The 22,266-nt window shown below is 42.5% G+C and overlaps 1 protein-coding gene across 1 annotated transcript in view; it reads left to right on the top strand.

Moving 5' to 3' along the window:
- The window catches only part of PIGZ (phosphatidylinositol glycan anchor biosynthesis class Z (Gwada blood group)), a 30,178-nt gene extending 14,780 nt beyond the window's left edge, over positions 1 to 15,398 (top strand). The window contains exons 2-3 of the mRNA XM_073358912.1: positions 10,001 to 10,219; positions 13,746 to 15,398. Coding sequence (XP_073215013.1) covers positions 10,001 to 10,219; positions 13,746 to 15,358 — 1,832 coding nt within the window. The 3' untranslated portion in view covers positions 15,359 to 15,398. The remainder of the gene's footprint in view (positions 1 to 10,000; positions 10,220 to 13,745) is intronic.
- Positions 15,399 to 22,266: the final 6,868 nt, after the last annotated feature.

The raw sequence follows: 22,266 nt of genomic DNA, 5'->3' as shown, positions 1-22,266 counted from the left end.
TGTTCTCAATGGTAGCAGATGACAGAACGAGGAGTAATGGTCTCAAGTTGCAATGGGGGAGGTTTAGATTGGATATTAGGAAAAACTTTTTCACTAAGAGGGTGGTGAAACACTGGAATGCGTTACCTAGGGAGGTGGTAGAATCTCCTTCCTTAGAGGTTTTTAAGGTCAGGCTTGACAAAGCCCTGGCTGGGATGATTTAACTGGGAATTGGTCCTGCTTTGAGCAGGGGGTTGGACTAGATGACCTTCTGGGGTCCCTTCCAACCCTGATATTCTATGATTCTATGAATTAATTTGTACCTTGGGGAAGTTTTAACCTAAGCTGGTAAAAGTAAGCTTAGGAAGTTTTCATGCAGGTCCCCACATCTGTACCCTAGAGTTCAGAGTGGGGGAGGAACCTTGACATGCCCAAATAAATGAGTTAATCTCTAAAGTGCCACAAGTACTCCTTGTTGTTTTTGCTGTTACAGACTAACACAGCTACCACCCTGAAACCTGTCACCGTGCTTGGTGGTGTCTGTAGATGTAGGTGAAGAGAGAGAGCCAGCATGGCAAATGTCTCTCCTGTCCTTTCTTCCATCTTGGCTTTGCTTACCCCCCTTCAGAGTCAGGTGAGCATGACTGAGTCTCTCCAAACAAGGTTGAGCAATTCCCCTGGTGTGGCCACATGCGGGTGAGTCATCGCATTGTAGCTCCCTTGCTGGACAATGGCTGTTGATGGGTTGATTGACACCCTGCCTGGGTGTTGGTTACTTTCCTTGCTGTTGCCTCTGGGGAGCTAATATCTGGCTGATTCCCCAACTTACAGCATGTTTTAGTGACAACCATACTACACAATTCTCATAACTTCATATGCATTAATGATATACATATATGGACAGATAAATTACTTTCAGCAGATCGTAACCTTTCTCCTGATACCTTACAAGGCATGCTTTATACGTAAGATCACAATTATATGAAAATGAGGAATACAGGGGTTACAGCATGCTCCCCCAAGGTATAGAATGTTACACCTGGTATTACTGTATCCCATTCATTATCCTCATTCCACCAATGACTATTATATCAATATCCTCATTTAATATGAGGCACTCTAGTTCACCCATCTTATTATTTAGACTTCTAGCATTGGTATATGAGCACTTTAAAAACTTGTCACTTTTTAGCTGTCTCCCATTAGATGATGTAATTGAATGAGACTTTTTTCATTTGACTTTTTCTCATCAGATCCTACCTGTATTTTATTATCTTCCATACTCTCCTTCTTACCAGGACACAGAGAATGTCCATTAGTAGATCCTCCCCAAAGGGATGTCTCTGTCCGACCCATGTGCTCCTCTGCACTGTTGGCTTTCCCCTAGCCCTTAGTTTAAAAAATGCTCTATGACCTTTTTACTTTAAGTGCCAGCAGTCTGGTTCCATTTTGGTTTGGGTGGAGCCCATTCTTCCTGTATAGGCTCCCCCTTTCCCAAAAGCTTCCCCAGTTCCTAATAAATCTAAACCCCTCCTCCCTACACCATCATCTCATCCATGCATTGAGACCCTGCTGTTCTGCCTGTCTAACTGGCCCTGCGCTTGGAACTGGAAGCATTTCAGAGAATGCTACCGTGGAGGTCCTGGACTTCAAGCTCTTACCTAAAAAGAAAAGGAGGACTTGTGGCATCTTAGAGACTAACAGATTTATTTGAGCATAAGCTTTTGTGAGCTGCAGCTCACTTCATCGGATGCAAAAGTCCTCCTTTTCTTTTTGAGGATACAAACTAACACGGCTGCTACTCTGAAGCTCTTACCTAGCAGCCTAAATTTGGCCTCTAGGACTTAGAAGAAGCTAGAGCTAAAAGCTACAGAAATACTATAAAAGCTAACATAGAATTTACTTAAAACTAACTGTCAAGGCTGAATCCCCACTCTGTCACTCCGAGTGCAGAAGTGGGGGCCCATAAGGATTTTAAAAATTAATACTTGCCACTCCAGGCTTGTATTACACTCCCAAGGTTACAGCTTTTCTCTGACCTTGGCTTGGTAAACGCTGCCACCACCCAAATGCAAAAAACCCAACCTTTGAACGCAGGAAGGCGCTCTTGGGAAAACAAAGGAAATTAGCTGTAGCTACCAGCTAATCAAACAACATGCACAAACCTCTTAGGACACCAAAAATCCAATCCTGTTCTTAAAGGTAAATTTTATTAAAAACAAAAAGGAAAAAAAATTACATTTGGAACTTAGGCTTTTGCTAGATTTTTAAAAGAGCAATTCCAAAATCAAGCACCCAAAATAGCTTCTTGGGTGCTCAGCTTAAAGGTTACAAGCAAACAAAAGCATCTAGGGTTAGCACAGAGGAGATCCGCAAGCCAAAATAAACCTGATTGTGTCTGTCTAAACATTCCCTATCCAAATAATTTCTTCTAGGTATGGACGATGAATTTTCATACCTGGTTGAAGCCTTACACAGCATCGCTGCTCCATCCTTGCAGCCCAGAGAACAACAACAGACAAAGGAAAAGTTTCTCTCCCCATTTTAAAAAGTTCTACCTTCCCATTGGCTCTTTTGGTCAGGTGCCAACTCCTTTTCTTTTACCTGTGTTAACACTTTACAGGTAAAGCAAGCAGAGAACGGACCAAGAGGGATTTTACAGCTAACTGGCTGGCTGGGTGTCCATCAAAGAGAGCTACTCCCCTGTCCCTTCATGTATCACACTAACAATGATGAACTAACAATGCACAATCATTGTCCCCCCTTAATCTACTCAATTTTCACCAGCATTATTTTCGCATGTAATGTAGATGAAACATTAGACTTTAACTCAGTCAGAGTAAAGTCTTTGCATTCTAAAATCTCAATGTGGGGTGGGGTGTCACTTTTTATATAAGGGCCTTTCTGCTATTAGGGTAATGACTTCTGTCAGGGTTCCCTCCTCACTGTGAACTCTAGGGTACAGACGTGGGGACCCTCATGAAAGACCCCCTACGCTTATTTCTACCAGCTTAGGTTTAAAAACTCCCCAGGCGCACATTCTCCCTTGTACCTTGGGTTTAAGTAACGCTGCCACCACCAAGTGATTTAGCAAAGAACCAGGGAAAAGGACCACTTGGAGTTCCTCTTCCCTCAGCAATCCCCCCAAGCCCTTACACACCTTTTCCTGGGGAGGCTTGAGAATAATATCCTAACCAACTGGTTAAAAAAATCATCAAAGACCCAAACCCCTGGCTCTTGGAACAATGGAAAAACCAGTCAGGTTCTTAAAAGAAAGATTTTATTTAAAAAAAAAAAAGAAAAAGAAAAGTAAAAATCATCCCTGTAAAATCAGGATGGAAAATACTTTACAAGGTATTCAGATTCAAAACACAGAGGATCCCCCTCTGGGCAAAACCTTAAAGTTACAGAAAACAGGAATAAACCTCCTTAACACAGGGAAAATTCACATAAAACAAAAGATAGACTAATCCGCCCTGCCTGGCTTACCTATACTGGTTGCAATATTGGAAACTTGGATTGGGATGGGTTGGAGAAGATGGATTTCAGTCTTGCCCCTCTCAGTCCCAAGAGAGAACCCCCACACGAAACAAAGAGCACAAACAAAACCTTCCCCCCTTGCCCCCAAGATCTGAAAGTATCTTCTTTCCCCATTGGTCCTGTTAGTCTGGTTGGCACCTGGCCATTTGAGTTTCTTAACCCCTTACGGGTAAGGAGGAATTCTAGGCTATCCTTAGCTCTGTGTTTATGACAACTTCCGATCACACCATCACTAAAATGTTGCAGGCTGAGATGTCTTTAATTTGTGGCTTATCCACATGTATGTGTACTGTTCGAGTACTTTTGTCTGTGGACTCAAGGTATTTTACATGTATACTAGGAGGCCCAAATGGGTCTTAGAGCTGTACTTCGCTCTTATATAGGCAAGGTGTAAGAGTATTAAAGTGTCACTGTACCTTAAGAAATATAAACTGTATTTGGAAACATACAAGATGTAAGTCATTTACCTTTTTGTACTTTTCATTGTCTGTTTCTTTATGAGAAAAGAACAGGAGTACTTGTGGCACCTTAGAGACTCAGCCCTGGTCTACACTAGGACTTTAGGTCGAATTTAGCAGCGTTAAATCAATGTAAACCTGCACCCGTCCACACAGTGAAGGCCTTTATTTCGACTTAAAGGGCTCTTAAAATCGATTTCTTTACTCCACCCCTGACAAGTGGATTAGCGCTTAAATCGGCCTTGCCGGGTCGAATTTGGGGTACTGTGGACACAATTTGACGGTATTGGCCTCCGGGAGCTATCCCAGAGTGCTCCAATGTGACCGCTCTGGACAGCACTCTCAACTCAGATGCACTGGCCAGGTAGACAGGAAAAGAACTGTGAACTTTTGAATCTCATTTCCTGTTTGGCAAGCTGCAGGTGACCATGCAGAGCTCATCAGCAGAGGTGACCATGATGGAGTCCCAGAATCACAAAAGAGCTCCAGCATGAACTGAACGGGAGGTACTGGATCTGATCGCTGTAGGGGGAGAGGAATCCGTGCTATCAGAACTCCGTTCCAGTTTTCGAAATGCCAAAACCTTTGTCAAAATCTCCCTGGGCATAAAGGACAGAGGCCATAACAGGGACTTAAGGAGCTGAGGCAAGCCTACCAGAAAACCAGAGAGGCGAACGGCCACTCCGGGTCAGAGCCCCAAACATGCCGCTTCTATGATGAGCTGCATGCCATTTTAGGGGGTTCAGCCACCGCTACCCCAGCCATGTAGTTTGACTCCTTCAATGGAGATGGAGGCAACACGGAAGCAGGTTTTGGGGACGAAGAAGATAGCTCACAGCAAGCAAGCGGAGAAACCGGTTTTCCCGACAGCCAGGAACTGTTTCTCACCCTGGACCTGGAGCCAGTAACCCCCGAACCCACCCCAGGCTGCCTCCTGGACCCGGCAGGCGGAGAAGGGACCTCCGGTGAGTGTACCTTTTAAAATACTATACATTGTTTAAAAGCAAGCATGTGAAAGGATTAATTTGCTCTGGCATTCGCGGCTCTCCTGGATGTACTCCCAAAGCCTTTGCAAAAGGTTTCTGGGGAGGGCAGCCTTATTGCGTCCTTCATGGTAGGACACTTTACCACTCCAGGCCAGTAACACGTACTCGGGAATCATTGTACAACAATGCATTGCAGTGTATGTTTGCTGGCTTTCAAACAACATCCGTTCTTTATCTCTCTGTGTTATCCTCAGGAGAGTGAGATATCATTCATGGTCACCTGGTTGAAATAGGGTGCTTTTCTTCAGGGGACACTCAGAGGAGCCCGTTCCTGCTGGGCTGTTTGCCTGTGGCTGAACAGAAATGTTCCGCGCTGTTAGCCACGGGGAGAGGGGATGGTTGAGGGGGTAGCCACACGATGGGGGGGAGGCAAAATGCGACCTTGTAACGAAAGCACATGTGCTATGTATGTAATGTTAACAGCAAGGTTTACCCTGAAAGAGTGTAGCAACTGTTTTATAAAATGTCTTTTTAAATACCGCTGTCCCTTTTTTTTCTCCACCAGCTGCATGTGTTTCAATGATCACAGGATATTCTCCTTCCCAGAGGCTAGTGAAGATTAGAAAGAAAAAAAAAACCACACTCCTGATGAAATGTTCTCTGAGCTCATGCTGTCCTCCCACACTGACAGAGCACAGACAAATGCATGGAGGCAAATAATGTCAGAGTGCAGGAAAGCACAAAATGACCGGGAGGAGAGGTGACGGGCTGAAGAGAGGGCTGAAGCTCAAATGTGGCGGCAGCATGATGAGAGGAGGCAGGATTCAATGCTGAGGCTGCTGGAGGATCAAACCAGTATGCTCCAGTGTATGGTTGTGCTGCAGCAAAGGCAGCTGGAGCACAGACTGCCACTACAGCCCCTGTGTAACCAACCGCCCTCCTCCCCAAGTTCCATAGCCTCCACACCCAGACGCCCAAGAACGCGGTGGGGGGGCCACTGGCCAACCAGCCACTCCACCACAGAAGATTGCCCCAAAAAAAGAAGGCTGGCATTCAATAAATTTTAAAGTTGTAAACTTTTAAAGTGCTGTGCTTAAAGTGCTGTGTGGCATTTTCCTTCCCTCCTCCTCCACCCCTACTGGGCTACCTTGGTAGTCATCCCCCTATTTGTGTGATGAATGAATAAAGAATGCATGAATGTGAAGCAACAATGACTTTATTGCCTCTGCAAGCGGTGATCGAAGGGAGGAGGGGAGGGTGGTTAGGTTACAGGGAAGTAGAGTGAACCAAGGGGCGGGGGGTTTCATCAAGGAGAAACAAAGAGAACTTTCACACCGTAGCCTGGCCAGTCATGAAACTGGTTTTCAAAGCTTTTCTGATGCGTACCATGCCCTCCTGTGCTTTTCTAACCGCCCTGGTGTCTGGCTGAGCGTAACCAGCAGCCAGGCGATTTGCCTCAACCTCCCACTCCGCCATAAACGTCTCCCCCTTACTCTCACAGATATTGTGGAGCACACAGCAAGCAGTAATAACAGTGGGAATATTGGTTTCGCTGAGGTCTAAGCGAGTCAGTAAACTGTGCCAGCGCGCCTTTAAACGTCCAAATCCACATTCTACCACCATTCTGCACTTGCTCAGCCTGTAGTTGAACAGCTCCTGACTACTGTCCAGGCTGCCTGTGTACGGCTTCATGAGCCATGGCATTAAGGGGTAGGCTGGGTCCCCAAGGATAACTATAGGCATTTCAACATCCCCAACAATTATTTTCTGGTCTGGGAATAAAGTCCCTTCCTGCAGCTTTTGAAACAGACCAGAGTTCCTGAAGATGTGAGCGTCCTGTACCTTTCCCGGCCATCCCACGTTGATGTTGGTGAAACATCCCTTGTGATCCACCAGAGCTTGCGGCACTATTGAAAAATACCCCTTGCGGTTTATGTACTCGCAGGCTTGGTGCTCCGGTGCCAAGATAGGGATATGGGTTCCGTCTATGGCCCCACCACAGTTAGGGAATCCCATTGCAGTAAAGCCATCCACTATGACCTGCACATTTCCCAGGGTCACTACCCTTGATATCAGCAGATCTTTGATTGCGTGGGCTACTTGCATCACAGCAGCCCCACAGTAGATTTGCCCACTCCAAATTTCAGGTTTCAGAGTAACAGCCATGTTAGTCTGTATTCGCAAAAAGAAAAGGAGTACTTGTGGCACCTTAGAGACTAACCAATTTATTTGAGCATAAGCTTTCGTGAGCTACAGCTCACTTCATCGGATGCATACTGTGGAAACTCCAAATTGATTCCCAACTGACTGGTAGCTGTCTGGCGTTGCAAGCTTCCACAGGGCTATCGCCACTCACTTCTCAACTGTGAGGGCTGCTCTCATCTTGGTATTCATGCACTTCAGGGCAGGGGAAAGGAAATCACAAAGTTCCATGAAAGTGCCCTTACGCATGCGAAAGTTTCGCAGCCACTGGGAATCGTCCCAGACGTGCAACACTATGCGGTCCCACCAGTCTGTGCTTGTTTCCCAAGCCCAGAATTGGCATTCCACAGCATGAACCTGCCCCATTAGCACCATGATGCATGCATTGCCAGGGCCCATGCTTTCAGAGAAATCTGTGTCCATGTCCTGATCACTCACGCGACCGCGCTGACGTCACCTACTCGCCCGGTATCACTCTGCCAGGTTCTGGTGCTGCTGGATAATGTGTGTGGTGTTCAATGTGCTCCTAATTGACAAAGTGAGCTGAGCGTCCTCCATGCTTGCCTTGGTATGGCGTCCGCACAGAAAAAAGGTGCGGAACGATTGTCTGCCATTGCTCTGACGGAGGGAGGGGCGACTGATGACATGGCTCACAGGGTTGGCTTGCAGGGAATTAAAATCAACAAAGGGGGTGGCTTTACATCAATGAGTATTTCAGGCAGGACTTCACGGAGGGTTCCAATAAGAAATGGTGCACCTAAGTAATTGTTCTTATTGGAACAAGCAGGTTGGTCTGGCCTCTGATTGATACATGGCTAGATTTACCTCACTGCACCTTCTCTGTGAGTGACTGCAGTGTGACCTAGAGGAATGAGTCCCCTAGACGGGGGGAGGGGGGGAAGCAAATGAGTACAAAACAAATCTGGTCTATTTCTTGTTTTGACCCACTCCATCTATCTTTTACATCTTTGGCTGGCAGCAGACGGTGCAGAAGGACTGCAAGCCATCCACATCTCATGGCTGCTCGGCAGAGGACAGTGCAGTAGGACTGCTAGCCATCCTCATCTCTTGCCTGCCTGGCAGAAGATGGTACGGTAGGACTGCTAGCAATCCGTATCGCCTGCCTGCTCACCATAAGATGGTTCAATAGGACTGACTTCAGGACTAAAGAGAATGACCTGATCAAGTCTCTCCAACTTTAGTCCCTGCGCCCGTCTGCTCAGGCGCTCCTGGCTGATGTGGCCGGGAGCACCTCGGACATGATGATGACGGCTACCAGTCGTACTGTACCGTCTGCTGCCACAAGGCAATGGGTTGATGCTGCTGTGTAGCAATGCAGTACCACGTCTGCCAGCACCCAGGAGACATACGGTGACAGTGAGCTGAGTGGGCTCCATGCTTGCCGTGGTATGGCGTCTGCACAGGTAACTCAGGAAAAAAGGCGCGAAACGATTGTCTGCCCTTACTTTCACGGAGGGAGGGAGGGAACGGGGGCCTGATGATATGTACCCAGAACCACCCGTGACAATGTTTTAGCCCCATCAGGCATTGGGATCTCAACCCAGAATTCCAGTGGGTAGCAGAGACTGCGGGAACTGTAGGATAGCTACCCACAGTGCAACACTCCGGAAGTCGACTCTAGCCTCGGTACTGTGGAAGCACTCCGCCGAGTTAATGCACTTAATGCACTTAGAGCATTTTCTGTGGGGACACACACACACTCGAATATATAAAACCGATTTCTAAAAAAACCGAATTCTATAAATTCGACCTAATTTCGTAGTGTAGACATACCCTAACAAATTTATTAGAGCATAAGCTTTCGTGGGCTACAGCCCACTTCATCGGCTGTATAGAATGGAACATCTAGTAAGAAGATTTTATATATATATATATATATATATATATATATATATATATAAAATGTGACCCATATTGAATTTATTTCCCTAAGTTAAGTATCGTCACACCTTCTTGTCAACTGTCTAAATGGGCCATCTTGATTAGCACTACAGAGTTTTTTGTTTTTGTTTGGTTTTTTTTCTCCTGCTGATAATAGCTCATCTTAACTAATTAGCCTCTTACAGTTGTATGGAAACTTCCAATTTTTCTGTCTGTATCTATAGCTCTTCTTACTATATGTTCCATTCTATGCATCCGATGAAGTGGGCTGTAGCCCACAAAAGCTTATGCTCTAATAAATTTGTTCGTCTCTAAGGTGCCACAAGTACTCCTGTTCTTTTTGCGGATACAGCCTATCACGACTGTTACTCTGAAACCTGTTTCTTAATGAACATCAATAAACATTTAATCTAATCTAGCTATTCTGAAAGAAATAAATGCTGTCCATTCGTTCCTGTTGGGCTGTACTGATACTGTACATGCTATACTCATACTGTACATGCTCTCATAGTTTTAAGTGGGTTGTGTTAATTTTATTAGAAAGTAATCTATTTTCCCAGCTGAGTGCAGTAGGTAAGTCTGTAAAAATGCAGATACATTCTCTGAGCATGAAAATTGAGTAAAATGAGCCTGCAAATGGATACTGGGGCCTACAGTTACTTCATGTTTTTAAGGGAAAAGATGTGATAGGGTGTATTCATCCTGTGGGCCCAGCTGTGAGAATGTGTCCGTAAAGGCTGTGCAAGGCCTTCACCCATTCAAGGCCAATATTAGCCATAAACCTGTACATCAGAGGGGAGACTTTATCCCTAATTAGTTTTCATTCATACTTCCATGTACCTTTGCTTTATAGTTTTTAGGAATGATTGACAATGTTTTTCTCTCTTCGATGGGCAAGATTTGTTCCTGTAATAAACTTTTTGTCCATTTCAGGGTCAAAGTTAATGATCCCATGGCAACTGATGTTTCTAATAGTCCAAGTCTGTGACTTCGCCCAGACATCATTCAGTTCTGGCAAGCGGAGTGAACTTAGGATGTCAGCCAAGACTTTCTGGGGGATTCTTGCTCTGCTCCGAATTTTCTGGTGCCTTCTTCCTCAGACAGGTTACCTTCATCCTGATGAATTCTTCCAATCACCTGAGGTCATGGCAGGTAAATTTTCCTGCATTTGTGCACGGTTATTTTTAGAAACCCACATTTAGAACTCTACATTCTAGTGGTTTAAGCAGGAAACATTACATTATTCACATTATCAGACGTAAAAAGGCAGCATTGTTGAGCAGTTGCCTGTCCCTTTGACAGGCAGTGTGACTCTGAGCAGGTAACTGAACCTCTCTGCTTCAGTTTTTCCATCTGTAACATTAGAATAATATAGTACTTGCTACCTCAATAGGTCAATATACTCTGAGGCTAAAATCATCAATGTTTGTAAAGTATGTAATTGTACAGCTGGATTCTGATTGGATTATTGTGCTATTCTGATTATGTGAGAATGGTTACAAACACAACAGTCCACAGATGGCCCCCTGTACTGGTCTTCAATCTATAAACAGCAAATCTGCCTGTTGCTCCTAAAACACAGGATCTGGTCCAAGAGGTAAATACAGCTGAACTGCTTGATAATAGTGACCATAATGTAATTTAATTTAACATCCTTGTGGGGGGCAAAATACTAAAGAAGCCCACCACTGTATCATTTAACTTCAAAAAGGGGAACTGCATAAAAAAGAGGAAGCTAGTTAAACAGAAGTCAAAAGGAATAGTCACAAGAATGAAATTCCAGCAAGCTGCATGGAAACTCTTTAAAAACACCATAAGAGGGGCTCAAATTAAATGTATACTCCAAATTAAAAAAAAAAAAAGAGGTCCAGAAAAAAATGCTAGCATGGCCAAACAACAGAATAAAAGGGGCAGTTAAAGTCAAAAAGGCATCCCTTAAAAATTGAAAGTAAAATCCTACTGAGGAAAATAGAAAGGAGCACAAACTCTGGCAAGTCAAGTGTAAAAGTGTAATTACACAGGCCAAAAAAGAATTTGAAGGGCAATTAGCAAAAGACATAAACTAACAGCCAAAAAAAAAAAAACCTAAATACATCACAAGCAGGAAGCCTGCCAAACAATCAGTGGGGCCACTGGATAATCCAGGTGCTAAAGGAGCACTTAAGGAAGATATGGCCATTGCAAAGATTTGCAAAATTTAGCTTCTCTGCATCAGTCTCTCAACTGCAGAGGGTGTGGGAGAGATTCCCACACCTGAGCCATTCTTTTTAGGTGAAAGATCTGAGGAACTCTCCCAGATTGAGGTGTTGATAGAGGAGGTTTTGGAACAAATGGATAAATTAAACATTAATAAGTAACCAGGACCAGATGGTATTCATTCAAGAGTTCTGAACGATCTCATATATGTAATTGCGGAATTACTAACTGTGGTATGTAAACCAACTGCTTAAATCAGCTTCTGTATCAGGTGACTGGAGGATAGCCAATGTGATGCCAATTTTTAAAAAAGGCCCCAAAGGCGATCCTGACCATTACAGACTGGTTAACCTAACTTCAGTATCAGGCAAATTGGTTGAAACTATAGTGAAGAACAGAATTATCAGATGCATAGAGGAACACAGTTTATTGGGAATGGGTCAATATGGCTTATGTAAGGGAAATCGTGCCTCACCAATCTATTAGAATTCTTTGAGGGGTTCAACAAACATATGGAAAAGGGTGATGCAATAGATATAGTGTATTTGGACGTTCAGAAAGCCTTTGAGAAGATCCTTCACCAAACACTGTTAAGCAAAGTAAGCAGTCATGGGGAAAAGAGGGAAAGTCATCTCATGGATCAGTAACTGATTAAAAGACAGGAAACAAAGCATAGGAATAAATGGTCAGTTTTCAGAATGGAGAGCGGTAAATAGCAGTGTCCTCCAGGGATCTGTACTGGGACTAGTGCTGTTCAACATATTCATAAATTATCTGGAAAAAGGAGTAAACAGTGAGGTGGCAAAGATTGCAGACGATACAGTATAGTTAAGTCTAAAGCAAACTGCAAAGAGTAACAATGGGGATCTCACAAAACTGGGTGTATGGGTAACAAAATGGCAGATGAAATTCAAGTTTGATAAATGCAGAGTAATGCACATTGGAAAGTATAATCCCAACTGTAAATACAAAATGATGTGGTCTAAATTAGCAGTTACCACTCAAGAAAGAGATCTTGGAGTCATTGTGGATAGTTCTCTGAAAACATCCGCTTAATGTGCCATGGAAGTCTAAAAAGCTAACAGAATGTTAGGAACCATTAGGAAAGGGATGGATAATAAGATAGAAAATATCATAATGCCACTATATAAATACATTTATGCCCACACCTTAAATACAGTGTGCTGTTCTGGTTCCTCCCACATCTCAAAAAAGATATCTTAGAAATGGATAAGGGGCAGAGAAGAGCAACAAAAATGATTAGGCGTATGGAAAAGCTTGCCAGAGAGATTAAAAAGATTGCGACTATTCAGCTGGGAAAAGAGAAGATTTGGGGGGGTGGGGTTGGTAGAGGTTCACAGAATTGTGAATGGTCTAGAGAAAGTGAATAAGGAAGTGTTATTTACCTCTTCACATAACACAATAACCTAATAAAATTAATAGGCAGGAGGTATAAAACAAACAAAAGGAAGTAATGCTTCACACAATGCACAGCTATTGGGCTTGATGCAGCAAATATTGACTGAAATTCTATATGCTTTGTTAAGCAAGTGGTCAGGTTAGGTGATCACAGTGGACCCTTCTGGCCTTAAAGTCTCTGAATTCTTCAGGCTCTCTGTATGCAAAACACCTATTGAAGATAATGGATATTCTGCATGCTGGGTGGCTGTAGCATTGGACCCTAATTCTATTATCTAGGAATTATAATTGATTAATAACAAACCTATGTCTAGTATATTTATATAAAATGGGCAGGTTGTTTGAAAATATTTTGAGAGCTGAACTTTCCATTTGAACATTTTTAGATTAATAATACTTAGCCTTCATAATATTTTTCATCTACAAAAAGCACTATACAAGTACTAACGAATCCTCACAACCCCCATGTAAGGTGGGTTCTGTATGTATTATAATTAAGGATATGATTTTTTCATGGAGGTCATGGATTCTGTGACTTTAACAGACCCCTGTGAGTTCTTGAGCTTCTTCCCTGGCTGCAGGAACAGCAGCCAGGGCTGGAACAGTGGCAGTCCTTACAGCTGGAGCAGCGGCAGGGGGCTGGAGCACTCTCCAGGGCCAGAGCAGTAGCCAGGATTGGAGCACCCCGGGCGGTCAGGGCTGAGTCAGTCCCCAGGGCTGGAGCAGCAGCTGGGGCTGGAGCATCTCCCATGGCCGGAGCAGGCCCTCGCCTGAAGCAGCCCCCATAACCGGAGCAGCTGCCAGGGCTGGAGCAGCTCAGATGGTAGAAGTTTTTATTTTGGGAACAGGAAGATCTGATTTCTCTTTCTGTTTTCACTGTGAAGTTCTAAATAGCCATGATGGACAACATAATAACTACTCTGAAGTCCTAGATGGTTATAGTTTTGTTACAGTATTATTGTCCGCTAAACCATGCTGCTTCTCACACTAAACTGTATTTTTAATACACATATACTGGTCAATTTACCAAAATGTGTCATCTGCTTTTCTTCTCCCTCCACAGGAGATATTTTAGACCTACAAGTCTATTATCCCTGGGAATTCCTTTCCAGTTCTCCTTGTAGAACCGTTGTGTTCCCATTAATTACATCTGGCTTTACCTACTGGATGATCAAGTCTTTGCAACAGCTGGGCATGTGGCCAAATGGCATCAACAGCTACACCCTTCTTGTGTCACCTCGTCTTCTCCTCACCACCTTTTCTTTCATACTAGACTATAGCGTGTATCGGCTAGCTCCTTTCTGGGGTGCAGATCAGTGGAATGCCCTGGTTCTGCTTGCTGGGTCCTATGTCACACTAGTATTTTACACAAGAACATTTACCAACACACTTGAAGGACTTCTGTTTGCCCTGCTGATGGTACTAGTATCTCCAAAAGCAGTTGGTTATGGAACAGCACCTAAGTCAGACATCAGCCAGGTGAAACCTACCAGTAGCAGTCTCATAGGGATTATAACAGTTGCTGGGTTTTTCAACAGGCCAACTTTTCTGGCATTTGCTTTAATGCCACTGCTTTACTGGGCAGTTTTAAATGCCACTTCTCAGCACAGCATTAAAACTATTGCAAACCACCTCTTGAAGCTTGTTTCAAGCACAGCTTTCACTGCCACCATCTTCACAGCAGCTGACACGTTATATTTTACCTCCATTGGATCAGAGATTAGCCTATACAGCATTAAAAAGAATGGCCTGTTAAGCACCATAGCTCAAATAAATCAGAAAGTAATAGTGACCCCTTTTAATTTTCTCCGCTATAACCTTAATCCCCATAATCTTGCACAGCATGGGATTCATCCACGATTTACTCATTTTGTAGTCAATGGGATAATGCTCTTTGGGATCCTACACATTCTGGCCATCAGTGTTGGTTTAGAAATGCTGAAAATAAACATCCGTCAATTATCATGGATCAGACTACATAATCATAGGCCACCTACAATGTTGGTGCTTGCCAAGGGCAATCCAACATTATTATCATTCTATTTTGTTCCTTTGGCATTCCTTTCCCTGTTCAGCCACCAAGAACCTCGATTCCTCATTCCTCTTATTTTACCACTAGTTCTATTGATCACACAGCAGAATAGAACCCTGAAGTGGAAACCCATCATTATTATTTTCAATGTTCTTGGTGCCCTTTTATTTGGGTGCTTACACCAGGGAGGGCTGATCCCATGCCTGTCTCATTTAGAACAGCTCATACATTCTCCAGAATCCCTGAACCATCCAACACACTATACTCTACTCTTTGCTCATACCTATATGCCTCCCAGGTTTCTGCTCAGTATCAATAAGAGAGACCCACTAGTAGAAATAATTGATATGGCTGGAACTGAAGAAAACACCCTCTGCCAAACGCTGGGACAATTAGCAAACAACATTGCTTGTGGGACTAGAGAGACTGATAAAGAAAGAACTTGTAATTTTTTTGTTATAACCCCCGGTACAGTCAGAACAACAATACAAAAATGTGGGGTTTTGTTCAAGAATGAGACATTAATATTTCCACACTTGACAATGGAAGATCCACCACAAATATCCTTTCTATTCAGTGAAAAATGGAGAAGTCAGTTAGGACTATACATCCTTCAGATAGACAGAAATGATCAGAGCTTTTAGTTATTTTAGTTATTAGTTTTAGTTATGTTTCACTTTTTAATTTTATTTAGTTCTGGTGAAAGTTGCTGGATCAACAGTTCTGGAGATTGACACTCTCTCACTTTATTCACAGACACAAGTACAGCACAAACAGTGGGAGTGCAAACTTCCCCATATTGTCCCCCCACTATTACCTTCACCGGTGTTCTTCAGCCCTGTTCTGGATGGATGCTATCTAAGTGTGAGCTCGTTCGATCTCCAGCATCGTTTTAACATTGTTTGCTACTGAGAGAGGAGAAAATCAGAGAAAAAAGGCTGAAGTTCTCTCCACAAAACTTTCCAGATAGTTTTGGATCAGTTCTTCTCATGTCAGGTGTATTGTTTTGTTTTTTTGATTTTTTTTATTGTGTCTCTTTTGGATTATACTTTATTTATATGTATTAATGCTGCAGCTAAGCATTCAGGGTCTCCTCCTAGTAGTTACAGCAGGCTCCAGTCATGATATACAATTCATCTTTACAAGCACCTCAGTTACAGGATGGTGCATGATCAGATATATCCTCTCAAGGGATTGTATTGTGTCCTTGAAAAGGGAGTGGGATTAGTTTCATTGTCTAGTAATGTCTAATGTTTTATCACTAGCAAGTCAGATCCTAGGAATGGAAGACCCAGGTTCAATCCCAAAACTAGCCACTGCTTAGTCTTAATGTTCATTTAGCTTTTCCTGCTACAAGGCTATTTATTTGTGGAAACAGTATATTTTAAATTGCCTTTCTATTTGGAGTGGATCTGAACCTGGATTCACAGATCCCTGAACTACAGTGGGGAATTGCAGAAGTTGAACCAAGATCTGGATAGAAATTTCACTGGTGACCCCTTTGGATATAGGAGTTTGGTTCTGGCCATTATGGACAAACACTTCCAGACTTTGGGGAAATATTAATCCTGATCCAAACCTTATATGTCAAGCCTGTCTCTTTCAGATGAACCTGCCAATGATAAATGGGACCTGTTCAAATGCCGGTCATACTACACGATGGGCATGGTACATAAAGTTGCAAGTCTTAAATGCCAATTTTACAAGCAGACCAAATAATAGACTATGAAGTTAGTTTATGGGGCCAAGTTATAAAGGGAAATCAAGACCAAGTCCCAGTATGAAGAATTTATCGTTTGCCAAATTTCACAGAAATTTCACAGAAGACTATGTCCAGACTTGGCATTCTGATCAATGTAAATAGTTTTTGTTCTCGGCAAAGCACTTTATGCTAGGGGGAAAAGTTGTTTTTCCTAATTGTGGAAATGCATGTAGGTTATGTGTGTTTATTTTCTACTGTTTGCTTTGCTGTTTTATGTAACATTAGAAGAAGTTATGAAAACACCTTGATCCTGTACCAAATGTATTTTTCAGGTTAATTATCTTGTTTTCTATGCTGCTACATATTTCTGGAAAGAATCTTGTTCCATACATTTTGTATCATGGAGCGGGGAGTGTTGTACTGACTTTTCAGAACCATGTTTAATATTTCAGACCTTCCTTGGTGTTCATAGCAGAATTTAGTGAAGTCTCTTCGTAAAGAATTGTACTTCTTTTCTATATCTTGGAGTGTATATAACCTCCATCACTGTAATAACTGAAAGCCTTATAACTCTCACTGATGTAGTGAACTGTTATTCTCTATGGTACACTGAGATCATGTGGCTTTTCTATGGTCACAGAGGCAGTCTGTGGCAGATCCAAGAACAGAACCTGGCTCTCCTGAGTGCTAGTCCATCTCCTTAATTTCAAACCCATCTTTCCTCCAATTCTCCATTCTTTGCATACCTAAAATGCCTACTGACATCAAGTGGAGTTTTTAGATGTGCAAAGGATGCACTACGAGCCTCTATGTGTGTTAGATTTAATCTTATAATTTCAATAGCATTCTTCATCTCAAGCATACAAAATGATACACAAATTATGTGTATACACAGGAAATTCAGCTGCTACTGTAATGGACCATGATTACTCTTCAGCACACAGCAACATTACACAAATTAAAAACAGGCAGTGAGAAATACCATATCCAACTGAAACTGCCTGGGGGGAAATGAGGTTAATATACCTCTGTATTATGATGTATTGCCCATTAAGATAGTAACCATTTTATATAATTCTTTCAAATAGCACATTCTGAGAGCTATTTTAATACTGAAGTTTCTTTCTGCCCCCACCACAGCCACCACACCAATTGTAAAGTTCTTTGAGATCTTCAGATGAAAGGGGCACTATAAATGCAAAGTATTACTATTGTACATAAGATGCCTGCTGTGACAGGTATTGCAATTTACTACAATATCTTTGAGAGATCTTGCTGTTTTAAGTATATTGTGACGGGGCAAGGCCAGATGACTATAGTAAAGTAGTGAGGAACAGGTATGTTGGTCCCAGGCTAAACAAATCCCTGGTACCATGGGACACCTGAAGCCAATCAAGGGCTAGCTGGAACTAGTTAAAAGCCTCCCAGTTAGTCAGTGAAGCATGTGTGACAGAAGCTGTAGGAGGGAAGCTGTGCTGTTGGAGGAACTAAGCAGTACAAATCCATATCAGGCGCAGGGAAGGAAGCCCTGAGGTAACGGTGAAGGAGATATTGAGTGGGGGCTGCTGTGGGGAAGTGGCCTAGGGAATTTTACACATCCTATTTCCAAAAAGTCAGTTACCATAGCTTCTACTATTAGGGTCCCTGAGCTGGAGCCCAGACTAGAGGGCTCCCCCTCCCTTCCTTGATTAATCACTGAGACTGGGAGACAACAGAGACTGTGCGAGGGGGGGTTGCTTCTCCTCACCGCCCTTGCTGGCTTATGATGAAAATGGCTTAGTAAGCTGTGACCCTTGCCTCTAGAGAGAGAGAAGGGCTTCCTGGAGGGTCACAGTGAGCCCCTGAGGCTAGCCAAATCTGCCAGGAAATGTGGGACCCACGGAGACAAGGACAGCGCTTTGTCACAATATGTAACATTGTGGGCAAGGCACTGTATGTAATTCCATGGGGGTGGGCGAACACAGCTTCTCCAGGAACTAAGAACAGTGGGGGTGATTTGGAAAATTTACTCAGGTTGTAACCTCTCCAGAGTTACCACCACTAGGAGAGGCTCCTACATACTGTTTCAAGCTGGATTCTCTAGAGACCAACAGACAAAGAGTGGACTTTTAGATAAATAGCCTGAATTTAAACTGACTCAGGGCCTTCTTTCTGATCCAACAAACTGACAGGACCCTCTGTCCCAGAGGATCCCGAATCCTTCCTGGGAGGGTTGGAAGATCTTTGGTATACTTAGGTTCTATAAGACTGATGGAGGACATTTGCTAAGCTTTTAGCATGCATATAGGACCTTTTATTGTTTTTAATATGTTTTCTCTGTAGTGCTTTCAACTTATGAATAAATGTGCTTGCTTGTAAAGGGCTGCATGGTAATGCATAACTACTGGCAATTACAGCTGTTCATAGCTTTCAAAGAGAAAGCAAAGCGCAGACACTGGCCTGTTTAGGCAGTCTGGCTTGCTGAGAATATCACAGTGTATGCAGGGGAACTGTGCAACCTGGAAAAAACCCTGGTCAGGAGGGAGAAAAATACAGCTCTCTGCCCAAGAGAGGTGATAGCTCAGGAGTCACAAGCTTAGATTGGGTGCCACAGAAGGGAGGTACAGGTACAGTTGCCCTGAATGGTGACACATGCTTCTTCAGAAAATAAAGCAGGAACTGCTCAATTAAGTTCAATGTAGGATAACTGAGAGGAAAATTCTGCCCTATTTATGTTCTTATACTGTGAACTGGATATGGCACAGCATAACCTGCTCAGTCTTGTGCCTGAAGGTTATGATTGTGGGGAAAGTACATTGCATTCTGCCAATAAATTGCATATCTTATTTTACGCTTTCCTGCATATTGTGGGGATAATTATGAAAATAAAAGAATTAAAGTTAGCTTAAGTCTGGTTAAGAAAATAGTATATTTGCTTTATGTTTGTGGCTAGTAAGGAAAAGGCCCCAGTCAGCAAGTAAAAGAAGGCCATGAGAATAATAAGTAGTATTACTTATTGCCTGTAGTGTGGGAAGGATGTTTGGTTCAAAAAATAACCAATAAAATAAAGAGCTACAGTAACAAACAAACAAAAACGGTCTTAAAAGAAACAAGCATGAACCTTCCCACCGTTCTGCTGATAAGCAAGGAATGGGGAGGAGATAAGAAGGGAAGCCCTTGGAGGAAGGAAAATAGCAAGGATATACTGCTTCAAATGGGATTTTTGCTCAAGATAGAAAATTAGCTGAAGGATATAAAGAGAGCCATGAATCTGAAGGTTGTGAGACACTGTCTGATCATGCTGGAGCACACTAGGATTAGAGGGTTTTTACTTAGGTCTGGTCTGTCTGTAAGTAAGTATACTGATCAGATGCTTACAACTACTTTGTTACTGTACTGGGATGTAGTGACTGCTTATTTTTAGGTTGTTAGGCATGTTTAGAGCAATTGTATAAAATACCATTTGGCCTTTGGACTTAATAAAGGAATTATGGTTAAATTAATGTCTGATGGTCTCCCATATTATTAATAATTTCAGATATTATTGATAATTCCAACACATATTCTGGAAGACTGTGCAATGGGCACATTTTACAACTTTCAAAATACACTGTTGTTTATGTTATTGGGGCAGGACTGTCTTTTACTAGATGTCTATCTAGAATCTAGCACAATGTTACCCCAAGCGTGTTTTGCATATTTGAGAGGAAGGAAAAAAGGTATTGTACAGGTTCGGTCACAGAGACCCCCTTGGGACTGTCACCTGATGTGCTGAAACTACCTCTAAGCCGCCCTGCCAGCTTGGAACTCCAGAACCGTGCCTTGTTAAGCCAGGCATGTTAGCAGGCTGCAACACAGACCCAGGTCTGGTCCATGCCCACAAAGCTGCAGACTTTAACCAGAAACTACTCAGGAGGTCACCTCTCTTCAACACCCAGACACCCAGCTCCCAATGGGATCCAACCCCCAAATAAATCCATTTTACTCTGTAGAAAGCTTATACATGGTAAACTCATGAATTGTCCGCCCTCTATAACACTGATAGAGAGATATGCACAGCTGTTTGCTCCCGCAGGTATTAATCACTTACTCTGGGTTTGTTAATAAACAAAAGTGCTTTTATTAAGTATGAAAAAGTAGGATTTAAGTGGTTTCAAGTAATAACAGACAGAACAAAGTAAGTTACCAAGCAAAATAAAACACGCAAGTCTAAGCCTATACATTAAGAAACTGAATACAGGTAAATCTTACCCTCAGAGATGTTCCAATAAGCTTCTTTCACAGACTAGACTCCTTCCTAGTCTAGGCCCAATCCTTTCCCCTGGTACAGTCCTTGTTCCAGCTCAGGTGGTAACTAGGGGATTTCTCATGACTGGACACCTTTGTTCTGTTCCACCTCCTTTAATATCTTTGGCATAAGGCAGGAATCTTTTGTCTCTCAGGGTTCCCACCCCTCCTTCAAGATGGATTCCAGTTCCAGGTGACATGATCACAAGCACTGTAATACCTCATTCTTCATTACCCACAGGCTGACCCCCATGTCCACAAGAAGGCTTGCAGGTAAATAAACCATCTACAGCCAATTGTCCTAGTCAATGGGTGCCATCAAGATTCTAAACCACCATTAATGGCCCACACTTTACATAATTACAATAGGATCTCAGAGTTAACTTCATATTTCTAGTTTTAGATACAGGAATGATACATACATACAAATAGGATGAACGCACTCAGTAGATTATAGTCTTTGTAACGATACCTTACAAGAGACCTTTTGCAGAAAGCATATTCCAGTTACATTATATTTACACTCATAAGCATATTTCCATAAACATATGGAGTGCAAAGTCACAGGTATATTCACCAGTAAACTTTTTCACTTGTATTTCTCTGTGTTACTAAAAACCCATTCACATCTAAGAATGTGTCAAAATGAATCTCTTTGTCTAAGGAACAAATTCAGACATAGCTACTCAGAACTCAACAGGACTTAACTGGAAGCTTGGACTTGGTTAAGCCTGCAGGATTTGGTTTTAAATGGACATTAGTATGAAATAGGTAATTATTCTGCTACTAAAATTAAACTGGACTTGAACAGCAGCCCAAGGTGCTCCGAGACTATGGTGATGAGGGTAATAGGAAAACTAGAAAAAAATAGAATTAATCTTCTTGAGATGGAAGCTTAAAAAATCTCTTAAAAGACAAGAAATGTGCAGTGAGTGAAAATAATAACCAAATTATATAAACTGACACAATTCAAAGAGTAAACTAATGCCTACTATTCACTGTGTTTTAAAGCTATGGGGCTGCATGTTGCTTGAGTCTGACATTTACAGGCCCTTCCCAGGCTAGGATGAATACTATGAAAGCTATTACCATGTTTAAACACATTTATTACTAGCAGATTTCTAGTGCAGTTTTCCTTGTGGACAGTTTTTTTATTTTCATTTTTCTAGGGAATCACTTTATAAAGCAGTCCTCTAACACTCTACTGGGGTGTCAATAAGCAATGTGACCAGACTGCATTAAACCAGAGATGTGTCACAATTTTTCCAGCACAAGGCAGGTGACGTCAAGTGACTGTAGTCATCCTGAAGTCTAGATGAAAGGTGTGACTTTTCTGCTTCAATAAAAATGAATGTTATAGTGATTTCTGTGTGCATATCAAGATCTTTGAGTTATTATTTATTTAATGCCTTAGAACACCAAAGAGGAATCAGGTCTCCATTTTGCTAGACAGCATATAGAAAGATGACAAACAATATAGGTCCTACCCTAGAAAGCTTGTAGTTTAGGTGTCAAACAGAATGTGACATATGGACAAACAGGGTGTGGGTAGTTGGGAAGATGTCATTTGCTTAACTAATACTA

Source organism: Lepidochelys kempii, chromosome 9 (assembly GCF_965140285.1).
Source record: "Lepidochelys kempii isolate rLepKem1 chromosome 9, rLepKem1.hap1, whole genome shotgun sequence".
Classification (NCBI taxonomy): domain Eukaryota; kingdom Metazoa; phylum Chordata; order Testudines; family Cheloniidae; genus Lepidochelys; species Lepidochelys kempii.
The sequence above is the reverse complement of the archived record's forward strand: the minus strand, read 5'-3'. Positions and strand labels throughout refer to the sequence as shown.